Source organism: Ursus arctos, unplaced genomic scaffold (genome assembly GCF_023065955.2).
Source record: "Ursus arctos isolate Adak ecotype North America unplaced genomic scaffold, UrsArc2.0 scaffold_2, whole genome shotgun sequence".
In the NCBI taxonomy this organism is placed as follows: Eukaryota; Metazoa; Chordata; class Mammalia; order Carnivora; family Ursidae; genus Ursus; species Ursus arctos.
Window position 1 is genome coordinate 77541047 of NW_026622874.1, and position 21553 is coordinate 77562599.

The window sequence follows — 21553 nt, forward strand, 5'->3', positions numbered from 1 at the left end:
CTTAAGATAAAAGTAAACTTCTTAGGTCATCTTTCTCAAAAATCTTTGTAAATCAAAAGTGAATCTGAAGGTCTTTCAAGTCACACAGCAACTTTGCCCTTGACACAAAATATCTCTGACTGAGGACCCTGGAGCCTCGGGTTCCATGGCTCTCCCAGTGGCAGCACACCCTCAATCCCTCCCACCGTCTCAGATGTGTTTGTGCCTCAGTCCAGGCTTTGGCCTGCACACCACTTCCTACCACTCTGAAGCCAAAGAGGCTGCCTTTGGCCACTGCTCGTGCCCCCTCACTGGCCCTAGGGAACCCCATGGTCTCCTTCACTGCCCTACACCAAGCATGAAGCCAGACTCTGTGAGCTTCCCAGGACACTCCCATAACATGGTACCTCAATCAGGGTGGCTTCAAACAACACAAACATACCCTCTCACAGTTCCTGAGGCCAGAGGTCTGGAATCAAGGTGTCAGCAGAGCCACGCTCCCTCTGGAGGCTCTAGGGAAGAATTTTTCACCATTTCCATCTGCTGGTGGCTCCTGGCAATCCTTGGCATTCCTTGGCTTCATCACCCCAGTTTCCACCTCTGCCTTCACATGATTTTGTCCTCTGTATGTGTGTGTCTGTGTCCCATCCTTTTCTTATAAGGTTTCACCTTAAACCCAGGATGCTTTCCTGTAGATCCTTAGCTTAATGACTCCTGCAAAGACCCTATTTCCAAATAAGATCACATTCTAAGACAGCAAGTAGACATGAATTTTTTTTGGGGGGTATGCTATTCAAGCCACTCCATGGACGCTTCCCACTCTTGCAATAAAAACCCAGGCTGCAAAAGTTCTGCCACTCTTCCTTCTTTGTAGAAAACATGGGTCTCGGAGGTCTGATCTCAGACCAATTAGGGAGCAGTCACTCACTGATCCAACGAGCCAAAGGAGATCGAAACTCTCATAAAAATCCTGCCTCTAGTACATCCCCTGAGCCCTGGGGTACACCTAATTTATGTTCCTGCTATTTCTATTGATTTGTTTTAAACAAACAAAAACCCCACCATTTATTCAGGCTTTCAAAAAAGAGCAGAAGAAAGTAATAATTCAAGGTGTTCCTGGATCACCAAGGCTGCCTGCAAAGCCAGGAAACCTTGCAGACTCACTCATTTTGGAAGCTAGAGCAGAAAAGATACAACAGGAGAAACATTTACTGAGAGCCCCATGTGCATTGTTTCTGCAGCTACTCACATCAACCCCAGAGACAGATGTTCTTATCACTTCCACTGTTCAGATGAGGAAGTGGTCCCAAGTCCTTTGAGCAACGCCCTCTGGGTTGGTGGTGGTGGGGTCACCATTCATCCCAGCCCTTCTCCAGTACCCTCAAGAGGACTTTCTTTTCCTGTCAGAATTGAAACAAATCTCTCCTATTACCAACCAAACAATCTCTCCCATTACCAACCAACCAGCGCTCCATCCCATCTTCCCCTGCAGCCACCACCTCTCTGTCCATCTTCATAGCCTTACATGTTGAGAATTGTCCGCCATCTTATTATCTTCATTCCCTCACCTCTAGTCCCATCCTCACCCTATTTCAATCCAGTTTCTGTCACTCTTTAGTCCCTGAGCCCTCTCACCGGGGTTGTCACCATGTGGTTATGTAGGGAAGGAAAAATCCTTTTCTTTACCCATCTCCAGTTCTCCAGCTGGGGTCCTTTCAATGAGACAGGCCAAAGACAGAAGACCAAAAGAAAAACAAGCAGGAGTGTATGAACACGGGCACTGCACAAGTGCATGTGAGGGCACTCCACAATGAAAAACCCAAAGAGGTCTTTAGAACTTGAACTTACATACCATCCGAACTAAAAGAAAGGGGTTTTGGGCTTCTGGCAGGGTGGCAACTTATGGAAAGAAGGCCAGGAAAAGTATGGTGAAGAAGGGTTGTGTGGTTAGGTTTGTTATGCAAACCTGTCTTCTCCACAAATGAGACTCCTCTTCCTGGTGTGGGAGAGGGAAACACCTTTTACACTTGGAAATTTCCTTTATAAATGGAGATTGCCTTTATAAAAGGAGAGCTTTCTCTGCACTTCTTGGTTCTCAAGGGCCTTTAGCTCGAAATAATCCATATGCCAAAGGGGCATTTCTGGTGGTGGCATATTCTGGCAGCCCACACTGACAACCCAGTCACGCAGTCAGCCCTCACACGAGCTCTCTGGGATGTGTTATGGCCCAGTTGTGACACTGCCAACATTCCCCATTCTCTAGGCGAACCTCCCACCACCCAGGAGGACCTCTCTCCTGTCTCCTTTCTCACTTCCTTGACCTCAGGGCCTGACCCTCAGCATTCTGCTCTTCCCCCCTCCTGGCCTTAGAAGGCCTTTTTACCCGGACTGCTCCAGGATTCCTTCCTTCGTCTAGACATTTCTTCTGTATTCAGACCCACCTCCCTGACTGCTTCCTAGATTATCCATTTGGAACTGGAGGAGGCACATTAAATGTGACATGTCCTAAACCAGGGGCCAGCGAACTGTCCCATCACCTCTATTTTGTACATTGAGTTTTATTGGCAGATAACCAAGAGCATTTGTGTATATATCGTCTCCGGCTGTTTTGGGGCTACAACAGCAGAGTTGAGTACTTGTGACAGAGACCCCAGGGCCAACAAATCCTAAAATATTTATCTTGGCCCTTTAAGAAAAAGTTGGCCAACCCCCTTCCTAAACTGCCTCAGCTTCCTCTGCAGTTCCCCATCTCAAGAAAGATTATCCTAGGACATGACCTCGACTCGTCTATTCCTCCTCACATGCACACAATTGCCAAGTCTTTAGCTACTGCCCACTGAGTTTCCCTAGAGTCTGTGCACACCACCATGCCCCCAGTGTAACCGCCATCACCTTTTGCTTGATCACCCACAGGAGCTCTGAACCAGGCTCCTTAGCACCTGGTTATGCTCTACACAGCGCCTAGCTGCTTTTCTGAATAATACAAACCTAACTGCCATTCCCCACTTTAAACTGGTGCCCACACCTTTAGGCTGAAATCCAGGTTCTCTCCTGTGGATGAAAAGGCCCTCTGGACCCAGCCCCTCCCTACATCCCTGGCCCCAGCACATCCTCTCAGCTGTTGTGCAGAGGCCACCGAAGTTTTCTTGGGGTTTTATGGTTCTTCTGGCTATGCCGTCTGTTGGCCCCCTTCCTGGGCCCTCACATGTTATTCCCTGTACCAAGAACTTCTCAGATTCCCTACCAGTTCTTTCTCTGTCAACCTGTGTGCCATGCTGAAGCCAAAATGACCTTCCTAACATGCAAATCTGGCCATCTTCCAGCTCTCCCGCACCTGCTCCCCACCCTCATAGTCAAGCCCTGGGGCTGGGGCCTGGTTTGCAAAGGCTTTTGTGAGCCAGCACCTCCAGGGCCTTGCCCACCTCCACCCTACCTATTCCTCCAGCTTCACACCCTCGCTCACACCATCGTTTAAGGGAGCAAACAGTAGGTGCAGCTGGGAAGGAAGAAGGAACACCTGGCAGTGTCAAGGAGGGGGTGTTCTGCAGCTTCCAACTTGACCCAGACATCATGTGACCTTAAAAAGGGCTCACAGGACCCTTTTCACAAAAGGTGCCCCCCCTCATCCACTGTTCCATCGCAGTGGGGGAGAGGTCATCATTTCCATGTGCCAGATGGGGAAACTGAGGCTCAGCGAGGGGAAGTGATTAGCCTAAGTTCACACAACATATCCGTGGGAGAGCTGGGACCTGAGTCTGAGAGCAGGGTGAGAATCGGGCTCAGTGTGTTTCTCATTTCTAACCCCAGCAGCCTCACACCCCAATCCCTGTTGAACTGTCCTCGAATGGAGGTGAGTCATGGCTACACCTGCCGCAACTGAGCCTATTCTCTAAACCTTTCTGTTCCGTGGTGGCTGCACAGCCCTGAGCTGTGGGAACGCACCAGCTCAGCTAGAATACAGTTTGGGAAGCAGCAGTTAGAATGTGCCCACTGCCACCAGCCAAAGCTCAGATACCTGCCACCAACAAGAGGATAGCTGGGTGGGCGTCATGGGCTGGGGCAAGACACTCAGGAAAGCTGGCTTGAGGAACAGACATCAGGTCATTTTTCCATCCATTCATGTGTTTAATTCCACTAGTGAATGGAGCACATGGCAGGTACCAGGGAACACACATGAACCAGACAGGGAGGGTCTCACCTTCATGTACCTTACGTTCTAGTGAAGGCGATGGACATCCAACAGGAGGGCAGGGGTAGGCCTCCTCAATGGTGGTAAATCCGAACAAAACCCACTGACCAGCAGGATTAGCAAAAGGGAAAGCAATCTAGAAGGTGATGAAGGGCTTTGGATGTGAGTCAGCTCTGCCTGGGTGAAAATCCCAGCTGAAGCCCGCCCTCGGCGAGCCTAGGTGATCTCTTTGCCTCTCTGCACGTCAGTGTCCAGACCTGTAAGATGGAGAGAATGCTAGGGCATTAATGAGACATTAACTGTGCGGGAGGGGCTTAGAACAATGCACGAAGTAGGTAAGGCACTTAAAAAAGTGATTATTGGCCACAGCTGAAGGTAGGAAACTGCGTGATCAGAAGGGCGCTCAAGCCTTTGCTAGGGTTCTGGAAGGCCTGGGGCGGACAGGGTGAGTGAGACCCGCTGGGTCCTGCCTTCATGAAGCGGACACTGAGCAGACACGTGAAGAGGCTGCAGTGACAAAAGTTACTGTGATCTGAAAGTCAGCTGGAGGCCCATTCCACATGCTTCCCCAAGATGTCTGCACCTTCCCCGGGGCTTACGGGCACCCCCCTCCCCATCACACATGACCTGGACTGCACCCCCACTAGCTCTGCACACCCCTCACATCCCATCCCACAGCTGTCCCCTCCCTCCTTCCACCAAGTCCAACATGGAACTCACCTCCTTTCCCCACTCACCGCAGAAACCAAGCTGCACAAAGCCTCAGGACATGAAGCCGACCTTCTGGAATGTTTATGGAGGTGGGTGTGGGTTCACATCACCACCGTACACACCAGTGAAGATTGACTGCTGCTTTTCCCACCAACTTTGCCACCAGCCCCCTTAGGGCTTGCCTCTGTCCTCAGGCCTCCTCGTGAGCAATTCCCCTCCCACTTTATTGGAACAATTGAGCTCCCTTGGGTTTTGATGAACGGTTGTGGACTTTCTGTCCCACTGCGATATAGGGGTAAGCGCAGAGGCTGCGGGAGTGTGGGAGGGGGCAGGGACCGGAGTCTGGGGTTCAGGGACGTCCCTGAAGGAGAACACACCTCTGCAGCGAGATGCAGTACGGAGAGGAGCTGGAGGAGGTGAGGCTGGGGTGGGGACAGGAGGCTGCCCGGGGCTGCTGGGAGCTCTCAGTGCCTCCACCGCCCCCCCAGGCCCCTCACCCCCCCATGCGGAGCTGGAGCTCTGCAGTGGGATGCTCTGAGTCTTAAGTAACCAAACTGAAGCCAAAGAGGCCGAACAATGAGAGCATTTCCTGGCTCCTGGGCTGAGATGTGGGGTACCTTGGGTCCAGGGGTTCACACGCTGTCACCTGGGCTCCGTGTTTGTCTGCCCCTCCTCCCACCTCCCTCGGGGGCTGGCTTTATCCTGGCAGCGTCTCCTGGTGAGGCTCACAGCAACAGCTCCAGGCCCTCGTCTTCCTCGGGGCCTCCCGGACCCCAACATGGGGTCTGCCAGGCCTGGCCAGCCTCATGGTAAAAGATAAACTGAGGCATATTAAAAACATAAGTTCAGAGATGCCTGGGTGGTTCAGTCGGTTAAGCATCTGCCTTCGGCTGTCATGATCCCTGGGTCCTGGGATGGAGCCTCTGTCAGGCTCTTTGCTCAGTGGGAAGCCTGCTTCTCCCTCTGCTGCTCCCCCTGCTGTGCTCTCTCTGACAAATAAATAAATAAAATCTTTTTAAAAAATATTAAGTTTCCCTGAGCAAAAATCAATTCGAATTGGGCAGTATCCAGTGGAGCAGAGAGTAAGGCACTCAGAGAAGCTGTTATAGGCAGGAGGGAGCAGGAGCCGGAAGTTTACTAGGCGCACAAGCAGGTTGGCTACTGCAAGGCCACCTTCCTTTAGGGGATGACAGGGATCTGGCAGGCACATTACCTGGCTGGTGCTGATCAGACTATTCCTGATTGGTTTAGGATTCCATTTCTGGGAGCGCTGAAATTGTAGTCAAGTTTCGGTGTGGTGGCATGGAGCTTAGCATAAGCAATTCCATTTTGGGCCTGTTGTCCTGTTTTTTAACGGTCACATGGCCAGCCCAGAATTACTGGCTGGGTCAGAGAGGGTGGTTCTCTGCTCAGCCCCCGCAGCCTCCTGGTCCCATCTGGAAACCTCAGTGTGGAGGTGGAAGGTGGGTGGACTGTAAGTCAGTCTATCAGGGCTCTTGCTGCTTTGAAACTTGGCTGCTGACCCTCAGCGGGTTTAGCCTGGGACTCCTTTCCTTCTTCCCCAGTCACTCTCTCCAGGATCGTGTGGGAGCCTGTGATTGGCTTCCAGGTGATGGATGTTGGCAAGGACCATGAGAAGCCGCTCCCTTGGTTTGGTTACATTCTGTGGGTCTCCCTCTCAGCCAACTGGAGATTCTCCTCACAGGTTTGATGAACTAAGCTGCCATTTTGAGGGAGCCCATGTGGCAGGGACCTGTGGATGGCCTCAGGATTTACAGATGGCTTCCAGATGTCGGCCAACAAAATGTGGGGCCCTCACTCAGGACAGAGAGGAGATGTGGGAGGTCGGCAGGGGTCAAGACTCATAGTCCATGTGTAAAACCCTATTCTCCTCCTCACGTAGGGAAGTGAAATAAGGATTCCACTTGAGAATGGAGAGGTCTTTCCTGATTCCACAACCGGGCCACACAACAGATTCGGAGGCTGCTAACATGGAGGGCAGAGGCCCTGCAAGCCCGTGGGCAGGCTTGTCTGCACTCACTGTGAGCGACATCAGGAACTCTGAGGGAGGAAGGCACGGGAGGTGGGAGTGGGAGTTCTCCCATGCCAGGCCCCGCAGCCCGGCCAGGAAGGCTTCAGGGATGAGGTGGAAGGAGAGGCCTTCCCATGGGCTGCCCTGCAGCGGTCGGAGAAGACGGCGCCAGCCTGCCCTTGTGACCGCAGCGACGCTCCTGGTTACTCCACACTGTGGCGGCGTCTCCTGAGCTTCCCCTTGCCTCCTCTGTGCCTGAAGTCCCCCATTTCCAAGTACTTCCTTCCCAGAAAATGGGAATTCTTCTCCTCATCGTGCTGAGGAAAGTACTGGCTATTTCTGACTCGAGATCTTCCAAGCTCTTGGCCGTGTGCCCCTGAGAAGTGAGGGTTCTCTCTTTGCTGCTATTTCCATAATTTGCTGACCCTGTCCCAAAGGTGAGTGGTTGTTTCCTCCTATTTCTCAGGGCTGCTTTCTTCCCAAGGAGAGACTAGAACTTTCCTGGGAAAGGATTAACTCAAACGAATGGGCTCAGTTTGTCCCCAGAGAGTGGCATTAGGTGACGCTGATGCTCTTAACAGTGGCAGCCTGGAGACTGGCTGGCTATGGTGGGAGCGTGCGGTCAAGCGGTTCAGGTCAGGCAAGGTAGTGGTGGGACCACAGCGACCACTGGCTTATGGGGCAGTGAGTCAGCATGCCTGCTCCTCCTGCAGTCCCAGGACCAACGTGTGACCTGTCCCAGTGAACAGAGCAAGCTCCTTGGTGGGCGAGGCAGTGGGGATGCTTCTGAGCCATGACTGGGTCTCTGCCCACGTGAAGCTGCTAGAAAGCAGAGAAGAGACATCCCAGAGCACCATGCTCCTCATGGTGGAGGGAACAGCTAGGGCGAAGCATCAGGAGCCAGGTTCTAGATGTCCACACCCGCCTCCTCTGCACGGACGGGGTGCCTTCGCTCAGCCCACCATCTTGGAAGCCACCACCTCCAGACCGCATGGGAAACGCACAGAGAGAAACGCAGTACCCCGTTGCAAATCCCAGTCCAGACCTACAGAACCTCCCTGCGTCGCTCAAAAGGGGCATGGTGGCAGCTCAAGGTTTTCTGCAAAGATCTACCACAAAAGACATTTGGAAAGGACTGCCAAAGGTCTTTAAGAGCTTTTTAGCGTTGGAACTTAAAAAATGGCACTTCATGAAGAAGCAATTTACCCCAACATTCAAGAGTCTTCCAGGTCCTTTCAGATTCTTGCAAGGGGGGGGCAAGAGGGTGGGCGGTAGTAGTCTCAGGGGACGGACTTCACAGTGGAATCGATGGAAGAAGTCTTTTCCAAAAGGGCTTATAGGAAAAGAATGCCCCACAGTGACAAAAAACAAGATAGCCTGCAAAATGGATTTCTCTCACAGGGAGAGATTCGAGGGATTATCTCAGATTTCTAACCAGAGTCCTTTGTGATTACTGTATTTGCCCCACATGTGATTATACACTTGGCTGGAAGCCTCAGAGGGCGCTAACCATGGGGGGGGGGCAGTAGTGCACACACCTGCCAGGGCTGTGGGCTAAGTGAGAAGGGCCCTGAAAATATCAGACTACTTCACTCTCCCCAAAATAGCTGGATTTTCAGAAGGGGTGAGAAGTTGGGGGAACCCAACGTGAAAAGAGGACAGGACAGGACTGGACTGGCTTCTTGTTCCTCCCCTCAGACAAATAACACAGCACTTGGAAAACTCAAATTAGATGCTTGCTTTGTAAAGTTTATTGACAACTGTTTGGTCCCAACACACAAAACAGCACTTGAACCACAAAAAAAGTGTTCAAACAAAGTAGACAGTTAAGAAAAACATCTCTTCCCCCAAGCCCGATCCGAAACAAACAGTGCAAGATGGGAAAGGGGGTTGTGGTGATAACTTTTTGTCTTTTTTTTTTTCTTTAAACAGATACATCTAACCTGGTACATCTTTCCACCCAGAAATAAAGAATTTCTTTGTCTTAATTCTCATACATCATTTCGTCACATCATTTAATTAAAGCCTCTTGATAAAAAAATAGATAGCAATCGGACTGGCCATTGTGGAGTACATCACGGACACAACGAGCTCACGCTGTATTTATTCTCTTATCTTCTAACAGCGACGGTTAGAGTCACACACGCCTCCCAGACTAGCTGGTGACTCCAGCGAACAGTTGGGTTTGACCACTCCCATGACAGCATGGGCCTGCAGGCTCTTCTTTGACTGTTGCCCAAAGCAGCTGCTCTGAGACTGTTCCTCGTGACTTGTAATGGTGCCTCTGACGTTTTTAAAGTCAATCATGCCTAGGCGAGCAAAACTAAAGTCCAAGAGTGCAAACTCAGCCTTAAGAAGTCTCAGAATAAGGCAACTGAGGTTCTCGACGCCACCTTTCTCACAGTTTAAAAGCTTCTTATAAAAAAAAAAAATTGCACATCTGCATTTGACCTCCTGCCGTACTATGTCTGTAGGAGAAATGCCTTCATTCGGAGAGGCTTCGCACAGGGCCATACTGCTTGCGAGGCTTTTCCAGGGTTGTTCCATCTCGACTGAGGCCATGTGTGGAGAACTGGGAACCACTGGCTTCATTTTAAAGATTTTGGGGAACAAAAACCCGACTTGTAAAAATCTCTCTGGAGCCCTTGTTTTGTGGCATTTTATCAAAATGCTGGCTGTGAAATCAGAGCGCATTTTCTGGCTTTCTAGAAATTACAAAATATAAACATTTCCCCAAAAGAAACCATCTCAGTAGTGGAAGACCTAATGCCAACAGGTTCTTTCTGCTCTATGAATGAATCCGCCTTTTTGCCCAACAAATACAACCCATTGTAAATGTCAGGTTTCTCCAGGAGGGGTGAGAGGCCACCCGTCACCGGATGCCTCCGCCACCTCGAGGCGAAGGTCATTCCACAGGGCAGTGCTCCCTCAAAGGCTGGCTTTTCCCAAATGCCAACATCAGACACCACAAAAAACCCAAACATGCTTCCAACAGTGAGAAGTAACAGTAAAAGCAGACACTATTAAAAGACACTGAGCCAACACACACACACACACTCACACATAAAGCTTCCCAGCTACCAAAACCAGGTTTAAAATTACAAATACAAGGTTAAGATGATCAACCTTGGCCTTCACACATATAGATAGGATTTCTGTCTCTTCCTAGTGGAAAGAGTATCGATGTCGCTCCTGTTAAAGCACCTCGCCCCTCAGCTCTGATTTGTAATTTATGCATTTCATGCATATTTTAGAAAATCAGACTCTCTTCCCAACACTGCCACTCAACACACAATACTGTGTGCTGGAATTCAAATGCTGACTTTAAATTCATGACACCAAGACCATCTCCTTTTCCTTAACCTAATCCATATCACACTGGAACGTAACATAAAAGGGAAGCTTAAAACATCCTCAACTTTCTAGAAAGCTCCTACATGGCACCCCGAAGTGGAAACAGTGTTAAAAAATTTGTGATGAAGCCACATTTATCAACTACAGACATAGTTCAATAAAACAAACAAGGCACGCTTACAAGTCACATGGAAGCCAGGAAGCTTCGTATCTAACCCAAAAATACATTCTCCCCACCTCGCCTGCCCTTCTGCTTCCATGTGGGAATGTGCAGGGCCGCAAGGTAGGCTCTGCTACACCACACACCGTGCACTTGATTCATACTGTCTGGAAACACCAGGAAGCAAAGGCTGAGAGGCTATCTTATGCTACATGTAAGATTCTACCACGGATGTGGCTTGAATGGCAGTAAAACCACTCCCTTCTAGCTGAGTTCTCACTGCTTTCTCCTTGTGGAACACCATTACATTTCCTAATCATTAAGAAAAATTTGGTAAGATATATTAAGGATTCCTTAACAAGGGCCAGGAGGTTTTGGGGTTTTTTTGTTTGTTTTGGTTTGTTTTTTCCAAATAATTAGGGGAGGAAAAAAGAAAGAAATACTTCAGCTCTAAAGCTGTGTTCAATGTAAAACCAAACGTTGTGGGATACATCTGAAGATGAACTGGCTTCTAGGGGGCTTGCATTCAAACAGAAAAGGCTGTGTTTTTTGAACCCACTTTTGTGTGCAGAATCAGACAGTGTTTCCCCATCCTAATTCTATGTTCAAAACGCGAGTCAAAGCTTGGTTATAGGTGCAAAGGAAAAATTGGCTGCCAATTTTACTCTATTTTTGGGTTGCTTTTTGGCTGGGCTTTCCACGGGGTCCTTGCTGGGCAGTGACTCTGAGGTTTCTGAGGAGGGGCAGGGAGGCACTGGGACAGCTGCTGAGATGCCGGAGGAGCCGGAGTCCGAGGCTGGGTTGTGGTTCTTTACTGGTACTGGAATTTCAATTTTTTCTTCTTGGTTTAAACTCATAATTTCTGTAAATGCCAAAAAGCAAACACATTCAGTTCTAGGACCTGCAAGATGTGTGGGCTTTTAGTTTCTCCCTCGTATCATCTCAAAGAATATTTTTAATATCACCCACCAAACATCATGCCCATGCCGCAATTTACGTATCAGCTATGTGGCCAACACGTCACGTGAGTCAGATATTTAGAAATAAACTGCACCTCAGCTCTCCTTCCCTGGGATTACAAAGTTTTAGAAAGCTTCATTTTTGGCTGTAACTCAATGGGCAATGGTGTAGAAACATTTTTTCCCCCATTTGGATTCTCTGTCCTTTCACTGTCAGGTAGTTCAAGACCCATGAGCTTCATGGGACCTGAAGACTTTCCCACGAGGAGGGGCCTCACTGTCAGGAAGCCCCGGCGTGTACCACTGACAGAGGGCTGTGCCCCGCGTGGATCTAAGGTGGGCAGAGACAGACCGAGAAATGCACAGAGGCAGAATTACCCTAAATATCCAGGCAGTGAAACAGCCATTTTTCCTGCAGTGTTTACAGGCTGCTCTTTCTCTGCCCGAGCCCTGAGTCCTGGGCCTGCTGCGTATACAGGGGGCTGCTTTTGCTTCAAAGAGATGTTCTGTACCTCAGACTCCCCCAGCGTGTACATGTGCAAGGGGCCCTGGCACCAGAGGTGCAGAGAGGCCAGAGCGACGGAAGCAATGCTGAGCCCCAGCTCCCTTCTCAGGCCAGCACGCACGAGAATGGCACACAGACCTGCCCACGCCATTCCAATTCGGTTTCTCTGCCCGGTCCCAGGCGTATGGTTGCCTCTTGCGCAGACTAAATGCACCAGAGCCGCCACCCCATGCGCGGGCTGCTAGCCATCTCTCACCAGCTCCCATTGTGCGTCCCAGAGGAGCACATTCCTGCTTCTGTTACACGTGACATCTTCCAGTGGCAGAAGCCAGATCTATGTTTCCCTACCTCCCATTCTCCAGGTAAACAGCCTCAGTTCTTTTACTGGGCAACACAAGGCTGTCTGTCCCTGGTTTCCCCCTGGAACAGTAAGCAGAGTGGAGAAAAACTCATTGTGACAGACAAAGGCAACAAGGGAAGGGCCTGGACAGAGCAGATGGGTCACCTCTCCAGAGCTCAGGTGATACAGCAGCAAGACAAGGGGCTTGTGGTTCAAATCTCAGCTCCGCCACTTTCAGTCCGGTAGCCTGGAACCAGTGTGGTCTCCACAGGCCAAGCCGCACCCTCCATCGCCAGCCATGCAGGGATGCAGGGAGGAGGGGGTGTGAGCGTGCCTGTGAGCCCAAGCACAGGGCTGGCACCAGGTCAGTGCTCACCACAGCCAGCTTCCTGTCCCTTCTCAGCTCACCGTGCAGGCCCCGGAGCTCAAGTCACAGATGGCCCTCCCTCCCCTGCTCGTACCCTCACAAGGCCCCAACCCGGAGCCATCATTCACCTCTAGGCCGGACCAGAGCTGCTGTGTATGCACGTGGGGCACCAGGTGTGCCCACGAGCTGCTGCGCCTTTAGGAACGCAGGCAACAAAAGCCCAGGAAACCCTCCATACACACCTCCGTGGGCTTCTCCATGGCCCAGCTGTGGCATCCCTCCAGACCCACCATTGTTCTGGGCTTGAGGCTCCCCAAGCCACCCCAGGCTGTGAACCCAGCTTTGCAGGAAGACTGACCAAAAAAGAGGGTCCTGAATAATCAGCACAGGTATTCTTATGCCTGAAAATACAATTTCTCCCCACCTCCATCGAACTTTACCATACCGGCATCGTGCTTTGATTTTTAAACCCACAGAGAAAACCCCTGCAACCACACAGTGCATCCTACCAGGAGGCTCTGGGGGATGTTCCTCAAACTGAATGAGATCAGCAGATTGGAGGATGACAGGATCTGGTCTCAGCTGAGGGGACGGCAGGCACGAAGGGACGGGTGCACAGAGAAGGTCCACAGGGGAGTCGTTGGTCAGGCAGAGAAGCTCCTGATCTGTCTGGTGGGGCCCTGGACAGAGAAGGCAGGCCGGGGCTCGATTCAGGACAGCAGTCTACCACAAGTCTGTGCCTGAGGCTTTCTTTCTCAGCCTTCAAGATGAAAAAGGCCAGGAAGTACTCAAGAACTCAAGGTTAATAACAACAACAACAAAGCCATGAACAGAAAGGTCTGGGTCACTCTTTGGTAAATGAAATGCCACAAGCCAGGATCTCCTGATTTGTGTTCTCAGGAATAGCAATGCCCCAAGGGGCCAAAGCCAAAAAAAAAAAAAAAAAGGATTCCACAATCAGCTTCCAAAGAGGAGAAGTAAGTCCTTAGAAGCGGTATAAAGTAGTTAAAATAAGCAAAAGCTCCGAAAATGCTAAGACATGGGGCCCAGTTCCATCACTCCCCAAGTGATCTTGGGTAAGCTCTTTAACCTTCCAGGACTTGGGTCCCTCATTCGGAGACTGGAAAGGAAGTTTCCCTGCAGGCTATGCTGACAGCTGAGGGCAGGGAGCTCCATTCCCATGCTTTATAAAATGTGAAATGTGTCCTCCACACACAGGCCACAATAACACTTCCAATGAGCGACTTACAGAGTCGTACAAAGATAAAAGTCTCATATGCAGCAATGGATTCAAAAGTCTTTCAATACAGTTACAACTGCTACAAAGCTCAAGCTAGTCGATTTCTATCTACAGAGGAGGCTCCACATAAAATCTGAGCGGATCAATGTTGTTTTAAGTATTATTAATGCATTATTACCAAGTCTTTCCCAGAGGGGCCCTGTGACAAAGACTCTCTCGATCCAACTTGAGCCTGGCCCTTTGAGCCTTCTTCTCCACGAGGCCTTGACCTTGGCCTTCCGTGTCTGTCTGGTCCTCACTGAGCCCAGTCTTAGCAAGCATCCTGGCAAGTCAGTTCTGCAAGAACTCCTCACCCCTGCTCTCTGACCAAAGCCCTCATTCCTCCACCCCTGATGTCTTCTCCTGGTGATGTGCCCCCACCGTCCCCCTCGCTCTCTGCTTCTTGACTAAAACATCCCCGTTCATCCTTGTACTCAGAGTTGACTTCTATCTCCCTCCTCAGGTGCAGCAGAGTTGATCCTATTACAATAGTCTTAACATACTGTTTTAACAAATGTCGGAAAAATTATTTCCTCTGAAGCCTGAACTGGGCTGACATACTGTCATTACAGGACTGTCAACATCATTCAAGACCCTGAACCAGGGACCATAAAATACTATGAAATGCAGGCTCGTTTTTCTGTTACCAACCAAACACCAGACTGCTTTGGAGAGTATATGAACATGGCCCACTGTGGCCCTTGCCCCCACCCACTCCCAGCCCACACCCCGGGGTCAGTTCTCCAAGAATTTCGCAAGCTTGGCTGTGTTGTGCCTTGCTTACCATCGCTGCCTGCTCCAAGTTCAAGTTCCACAGCTATGCCAGATTCAGGCACCGCTGGGATGTGCTCTGTGGCTGAGGGCTGGTTTTCAGGGTGGGTGGGGGCAAGCCCGAGTGAACTCAAACGACCTGGGGGACCAAGAGCAGCCGTCAGAGGGAAAAGTCAGTGAGAGAACCGGGATTTCTGAAGCAGGGAGGGGATGGGTGCTTACTTACTTTTCATGTCATTTTTTAACACTACAATTCTCTTATGACCATGTCCTTTTATCCAGACCACCTGCACACAAGACATACTACTGGTTAAGCAGTGGAAAAGGAGGGGAAATAAGCCCTAAATCCAGGAAGAATGGGACCTGTTGCACTGACCCTAAATATATTGGAAGTTAGAGAGGAATGTCAAGGAAAATTCTTCTATACTTTCATTAGCTTTTAAAGTAACAGAAGCTGGCAGAGACATGCTCCTTACAAGAAGATGTGTACTCTAAAAATGATGAGACTCAGCTTTAAAAATATTCTTTAGGGCTCTCAGAAAGACCATCTCCCCAACACCAGCTCTGGTCTGTTAAAGGAGATAGTTGTCACAGGAGAGTCCTTCCTATTTTCTCCAGAAACTAAATATACCCTAAAAAAACTAATGGGGATCATCCAGACCCCTCAAACTAAGCTCCTGGTCCTAATCCTGAAACACAGTCCTCTCTCCAGCTCCTCAGCCAAGCAAAAGCGGGAGCGGAGGCCCTTGGCTCCCAGCACTCCCCCACACGCGTCTGCACCAAGTTTCCATCTCAGCCTTCCTGGGTCCTTCGCTGCCTCTTGCATTACTTTCAGGTGGGTTCGGTCTCGTTATCACTCTCACCTGTGCTCCGGCCACAGCAAGGGTACTTGCCAAGCACCCTCCTCCCCTCCTCCTACTCTGGACACAGCAGTGACACTGGTGCTTTCCACACACAAACCTGAGGCTCCCTACTTCTTTCCTCCAGGTCCTTCTGCTCACAAGGCCCTCTGTAAGGGAACTCTCACTACATTGGTAGGCCCCTGCCTGGTTTTTCATGTCCTCAATATTCCACGCTACTTGTCACTGCTTATGCAGTCCCCTCTGCCCAGACTGTCCCCTCTTCGTCACATGGTTGACGTCTATAAATCCTTGACATCTTGGCTCTGGAACGAACCCCGAGCCTGGGCATGGGCCCTGCCCGTGGCCCTCCTCAGGGTACCCATGGATAACTGCACTGACCACACTGCCTCAAACCTGCCAGGTGCCCTGACTCTCCATCACCTGACACCTTTCTCAAGAAAGGGGCTGCAACTTACTCACCTGGCATATACAGATTTAATAAAGGCTTGCAGAATCAAGGAAAAACGCTAGAATCATCCCTTTAATGCCAACAGTATGTTTTTCAAAATGCCTGCCATTTCATTGTCCTGGCAGCATTTCATGACTGTGCTCAGGAGAGTGAGCCTGGGGTTCTCCAGGAAGACGCTCTCCAAGAAGCTCTGAGAACACCCACCTGAGGGATTGCTCCCAAGAGCTCCTCCACGCTACTGTAGCCATAGGTCTTGGGTTGCAGTGTTTCTCCGACATACTTGGTATAGGCCATGGAAAACTCATGGAGAAAAAGCTGCTGGTAGTGGTAAGTATGAAGTAAAGACCGCACGTTCTTGGCAAACAAATACAGGCTAGTGAGCTTTACACACTCCTCTGTCTTTTCGTTAGTGAAAACCTGGTTCAAGAGAAAAACACAGCATTAAAGACTTCCAGAGTGGGGCACCTGGGTGGCTCTGCTGGTTAAGGATCTGCCTTCGGCTTGGGTAACGATCTCAGGGTCCTGGCATCGAGCCCTGTGTCTGGCTCCCTGCTGAGCAGGGAGCCTGCTTCTTCCTCTGCCTCTGCTCTTCCCCCTGCTTGTATGCTCTTACTCGCTCTGACAAGTAAATTTTAAAAATCTTAAAAAAGAAAGAGAAATTTCCAGAGTGACTGGCCTCCCGCCCCACCCAGGAGTCCAGGGCCTCCAGCTGAGACTGAAAAGGCACTGAGTCAACTTGAAAATGGGCACTAAGCCTGGGAGGAGGGGGCGCTCATTCAAGGATCTCCTCCCACAGAAAGTGCTGCCTGAGAGCAAACTTCCCTTCTATCTGTGTGTCTAAGATGGCAGAGGTCTGGGGAAACAGCATGTCAGAAAGGAAGGAAACTGGCAGACCTGGGGTCTCAAACAAAAGGCAGTGAGGAAGGGAGGCAAACCCCCAGAGTGAGAGCACTGCATCAGACAGCGGGGAATGAGCCCAATGAACCCCTTCACCTAAAGCAGGGATCCAAGAACTCTGTGCTGCAGGATGACCACATTAGTCTTCTTTAAAAAAAGGACCGGGGGGGGCAGTAAGGGAAGAAATCCCAAAGCTCTTCTGGCTTCAAGTAAACAAATTTCTTTACCATAAACCTTTATAGAGTCTTTAATGTGCACTGAGGCTTTCCAAGGGAAGGGGTATATCCCAACCCGAGCTGGCCATGGAAAGTCTTCTGTCCTGGATCATCGGTTTACGCTGCCTAGAACCACTGTTCACACAACAGATAATTAACAGAGTTTCGAAAATGTTGGATGTGATACTGTGAGGACAAACCAGAGGTGGAAAGTAACTGAAGTGGGAAAAATAGTTTTTATTCAAGAGCTACTGCAACAAAAGGAAAGAACCTTAGTGCAGAATTGGGCTTCATTCTGAATACAACAAAGAAAAGTGGAGATTTAGAGCTAAGGAGGGAGGCGGGGTGCTGGTGGACAGAAAATTACCAACACATCCCAGGTCGCAGTCTAGTCTAGAAGGCGGCTCCCAGGAGCCCGGCCCGAATTTGGACAAGGGGAGAATTTCTGTCAATCCCTCTTAATTGTGTAGTTATCAATCACATGGTTATATGGTAACAATGGTACAGCACTCTTTTTCCACGTTGTTGGACTTACTGGTTAGCACCCTATTTAGAATCATTGTCTTTTGGGGGACTGTATTAGGTTTTTGATGTTAAAGTTTCTTTGGCTTCATAAAATGAAGTGGTGAGGTTTGTTGTTTTTGTTTTTTTGTCTTGTTGTTTTTGTCTTTAACATGGCCTAGAATGTTTTTTAGGAAGTTGGGAGTTACTCTTTCAAGTTAGCTAAAAATCCAACTGTTAACAACCTATCTGGTCCTGGTATCTTTTCCACTGATAAAATTTCAACGATCTTACAGCCTCTTTTGTCGTAACTGGTCTAATTTTTTTTTCAAGATTTTATTTATTTGACGGAGAGAGAGAGAGAATAAGCAGGTGGAGCGGCAGGCAGAGGGAGAAGCAGGCTCCCCGCTGAGCAAGGAACCCGCCGTGGGGCTTGATCCCAGGACCCTGAGATCATGACCTGAGCCGAAGGCAGATGCTTCACTGACTGAGCGACCCAGGTGCCCCAATTGGTTTAATCTGTACCTTCTTGGGTCAATTTTGATAATTGGGCTGGGGGCAGGTGAGGGTCTCATCTACTTCTGTAATATTCTCCTGTGATTCTTCCCATCTTCAGCGCTATTCTTAAAAGGCTACCCAGGGTACTAGCCTTCCTTTCTGACCGGTGTCTGACTGATGACAGCCCCCCGCCCTGCCCCCACACCATCCATCTCGTCAGCACGAACAGCAGCAAACTGCAGCCTGGTGGAGCTCAAAAGCACCCCAGCTCAGGACTCAGGAGGCCAGGGCTTCCGTCTTAGCTGGGCACTCATTTGGGCAAGGTGCCTATACCCCTGCTCTGCCTCGGTTTGTTCAACTATGAAATGACCGACTGGTCCCTTCCCGCCCTATACGCCCTAAGTCAGATCACCAGGCACCCCAGGAGCAGCGCAGCAGATCTCAGTAAGATGGCGCTACAGAGCCGTTAGCAAGCATACCTCCACTAGGTAGGGCAGACTCTTCAGAAGTTCGGTCAAGGTCATGAATCCATATTCACAGGGGTTGAGGGGAACGCTATGGGTAGTTTCGTAATGTCTCTTGAGCTCATCGACAGAAAGGTGAGCGGTTCCTTCCCAAGACATCAGCAACACCAACAGCTGGGCGGTGAGGGCGCGCAGGGACTTGCGGTTGATCAGCTGAATCTGTTTGCCCGACTCCATGTCAGCAATCTGGGGGAACAAGAGTCCCAGAGTTTCCCAGCTCAAGAGCGGCACACTGGGCCACGGCCACCCAGCTCAGCTACTGTCCTTTGGGTGAGGGAGACCAACAGAGGGAAAACCTCTACTTCCCTCTTTTCCACGGAAGTGAGTGTGTGAGTTTGTTTCCGGCTGCTGTGGGACACCAGAGCGGGAACTGTTCCCTCCCTTTCTGCCAGCCCACAATCAGAGATGGCCATCACACCAGCCCTCTCTGCAGGCACTCATTCCACTCCCCTATGGACGGAGGTAAGACTGGCCAGCATCCAGGGGCCCAAGCCCCTGAACTCAAGGTTGCCGCGCTCAAGGGGGGAGGCTGGGCTGCAGGTGACGGTCCACAGGGCAGCTCTGCAGACCGACTCACCCCACCTTTGTGTCCAGAGTAGACTGAAGGACCACTCTGACTAAGGCACCCGCCGCACTCCCCTAGTCCATCATCACTAGCCAGCAAGCGGGTATTTTCCTATCTGACTACATGTCTCTCCCTCGCTTCTCGGGGAGATACAAGGTTGAAGTGATGAAGTGCACTGGAAGGGAGGTCTTCTGGAAAAGACACAGGTTAGCACTGGGAGACCAAACAGCATATGAAGAAACAAGCAAGGGCTAACCAAGAGCTGCAGGCTTTGGGCAGAGGAACGAGTCTGTGAACTGAGCCGTCACTGGACTTAAAACAGGCAGAGTCAGTATGCACGCGCTGAGGTGCTGGGAGGCAAACCAAGTTTGTTACAGAGTGTCCCCCTGTCTGCTCTCCCAGCCAAGACCGCAGGTCCCAGTGCCTCACTGAGGGCTAGGTCATCACAGGCTCATACTCTGTGGGGCTCTGGGTTCACAATCCTGGTGTGTCCCTGGTTCAGACGCTCACCCAGAGCCAGGGCAGGAGGTTAATGGGTAGACGCCCCCCACCCCACTTCTCATGGTTACAGATTTGTGGAGATTCCAATAACAGATTTCCTCTGCAGATACAGGGTTTAATCAATCAACAGATTCAAGTCTAAGGGAATCCGAGCCATCTTCTCAGATGCCCAGACTATTGCTACAACTCCAGCCTTTCAAGGAGAAAAGATAAAAACCTGCTCTTTTGATGCTACTTAGAGACATCTCTTGATTCTGAACCCCTGCTACACAACAGAATCAGCTAGGGAGCTTATAAAAAAATGCCAACGCTCAGAGCGCACAGGGACTAATGACATCAGATTCTCAGAGGCAGGGGTGAAGTCTGGGCATCGGCATTTCCCAGAGGCTCCTGGGAGACGCAGCAGCAGTCAGGGAAGCACACGAGAGCCCCTCTGTTCCTTCCCCATCCTGACTGCTGACGCCCCAACTCCCCACTCCCTCACCCTCGCTCCTCAAAATCTCTGGTCACGGCTTAGACTTGCCATCCACTGGAGCCCACCACTGCCTTCACACGCTGGGTGACCGAGCATCCAAGGGGCCTCGCCCACACCGTGGCCTTTCCGTTCCTCATCCGCCCCATCTCCAGGCACACCCTCTCCTCCTTGATTCCACTCCAGACCCCCATTCCCAGGTCACTTGGGATTACCGGCTACCGCCCACTTCTCAAGCAGCTCATGCAAACCTCCCACGGAGACCGCAGGCGAAAGGAAGCCTGAGGCAGACGCTGGAGTGGGAGACCGGAAAGAGATTCCAATGATCGGCTCTGCTTCCCCTTCTCCAGCTTCGCCTGCATGGACTCCCATGTCCTCCCAATTTAAGTCCTCTCCCTTCTGCACACATTCCTCTTTCATCCACCCTGGTGCTGATGGGCCATTAATTTATTGCCATTCTGGTCATACTCCATAAACTCCTTTGTCCCCGTGCCTTTTCTTTGCACCATCTGGCAAACTCCCACCTTGAGCCCAACTGTCTGCTTTCCCTATGCCTGCACCAAAGCAGCCCTGCGCCACTGACCATCCCTCCTCTCTCCTGCGGAGCTCCCCCTACTCCCAGCCCCCTGCCCGATGTCCTGGCGGGTCCCATGCACCACAATGGCCACTTCAATCTTGAATCCTGTCTCCTTCATCCTCTCTCTATGCAGTTGCTCTCACTTTCCATGCAGAAAAACAGCTCATGGAAGGTACCTCCCTCCTCTTCCCAGTGAGGAACATCAAACTTACTGCATCTACCCTACACTCCCTCCCTCCGGTCAAAGTACTAATATCAGGGCTGTGCCTCCTTCCATTGAATGCCAATTCCCAGGTCTGCCTTCTTAGGACCCCCATCCCACCACCCTGTCTTGCCCTTGTGTATTTATCTTCTCTTCCTCGAGCAGATCCGTCCCTGTGGCTCTCACACATGCTCAAGTCTCTCCATCTGGGAGCAAAAGAGCCACAAGAAAGCGCACTGGCCCACTCCGTCCCACAGTCTCCCCTCACTGAGCTCTCACTCTCCTCCCTCACAAGTACACAAGCCAAAAAGCTGTCTGCATTACCTGTCACCATTGTCATGTCCTACTCCTCCGGCCTCAACCCACTCCATGTCCCCACACACTGGTGTTGACCCCGTCCTGGCCACGAACACTAAGTCCCCCCCAACTCAGCTAGGCCCAAAGGTCACATTAGTCCCTGTCTCACCCATCCTCCCAGCAGGGGGCACTGGGAACGTGCCACACTCCTAGTGTCCTTCCTGCTTTCCAGTAGCTCCTTCTCTGTCTCCTGTGAAGCTTCTTCTCCCTTTAACCGGACACAACATAACTGGATTCCTTCCACATCTGTAATTGGGGCTGCTCGCACTTGGTACGTTTTCCCTTTC

The 21553-nt window shown here is 50.7% G+C and overlaps 1 protein-coding gene across 26 annotated transcripts in view; it reads right to left on the reverse strand.

Moving 5' to 3' along the window:
• Positions 1-21553, reverse strand: part of MARF1 (meiosis regulator and mRNA stability factor 1) — a 73717-nt gene that overhangs the window by 25514 nt on the left and 26650 nt on the right. For 22 of the 26 annotated variants that reach the window (XM_044391600.3, XM_026520270.4, XM_026520268.4 and 19 more), the window contains 6 exons: positions 18548-18778; positions 16162-16374; positions 14873-14933; positions 14660-14785; positions 13106-13276; positions 8640-11287 (listed from right to left, as the gene is read on the reverse strand). In XM_044391600.3, coding sequence (XP_044247535.1) covers positions 11043-11287; positions 13106-13276; positions 14660-14785; positions 14873-14933; positions 16162-16374; positions 18548-18778 — 1047 coding nt within the window. In that variant the 3' untranslated portion in view covers positions 8640-11042. Of the gene's footprint in view, positions 1-421; positions 4426-8639; positions 11288-13105; positions 13277-14659; positions 14786-14872; positions 14934-16161; positions 16375-18547; positions 18779-21553 lie in introns of those variants that run through there. The other 4 variants (XR_008960297.1, XR_008960300.1, XR_008960298.1 and 1 more) reach the window with 3 other exon arrangements.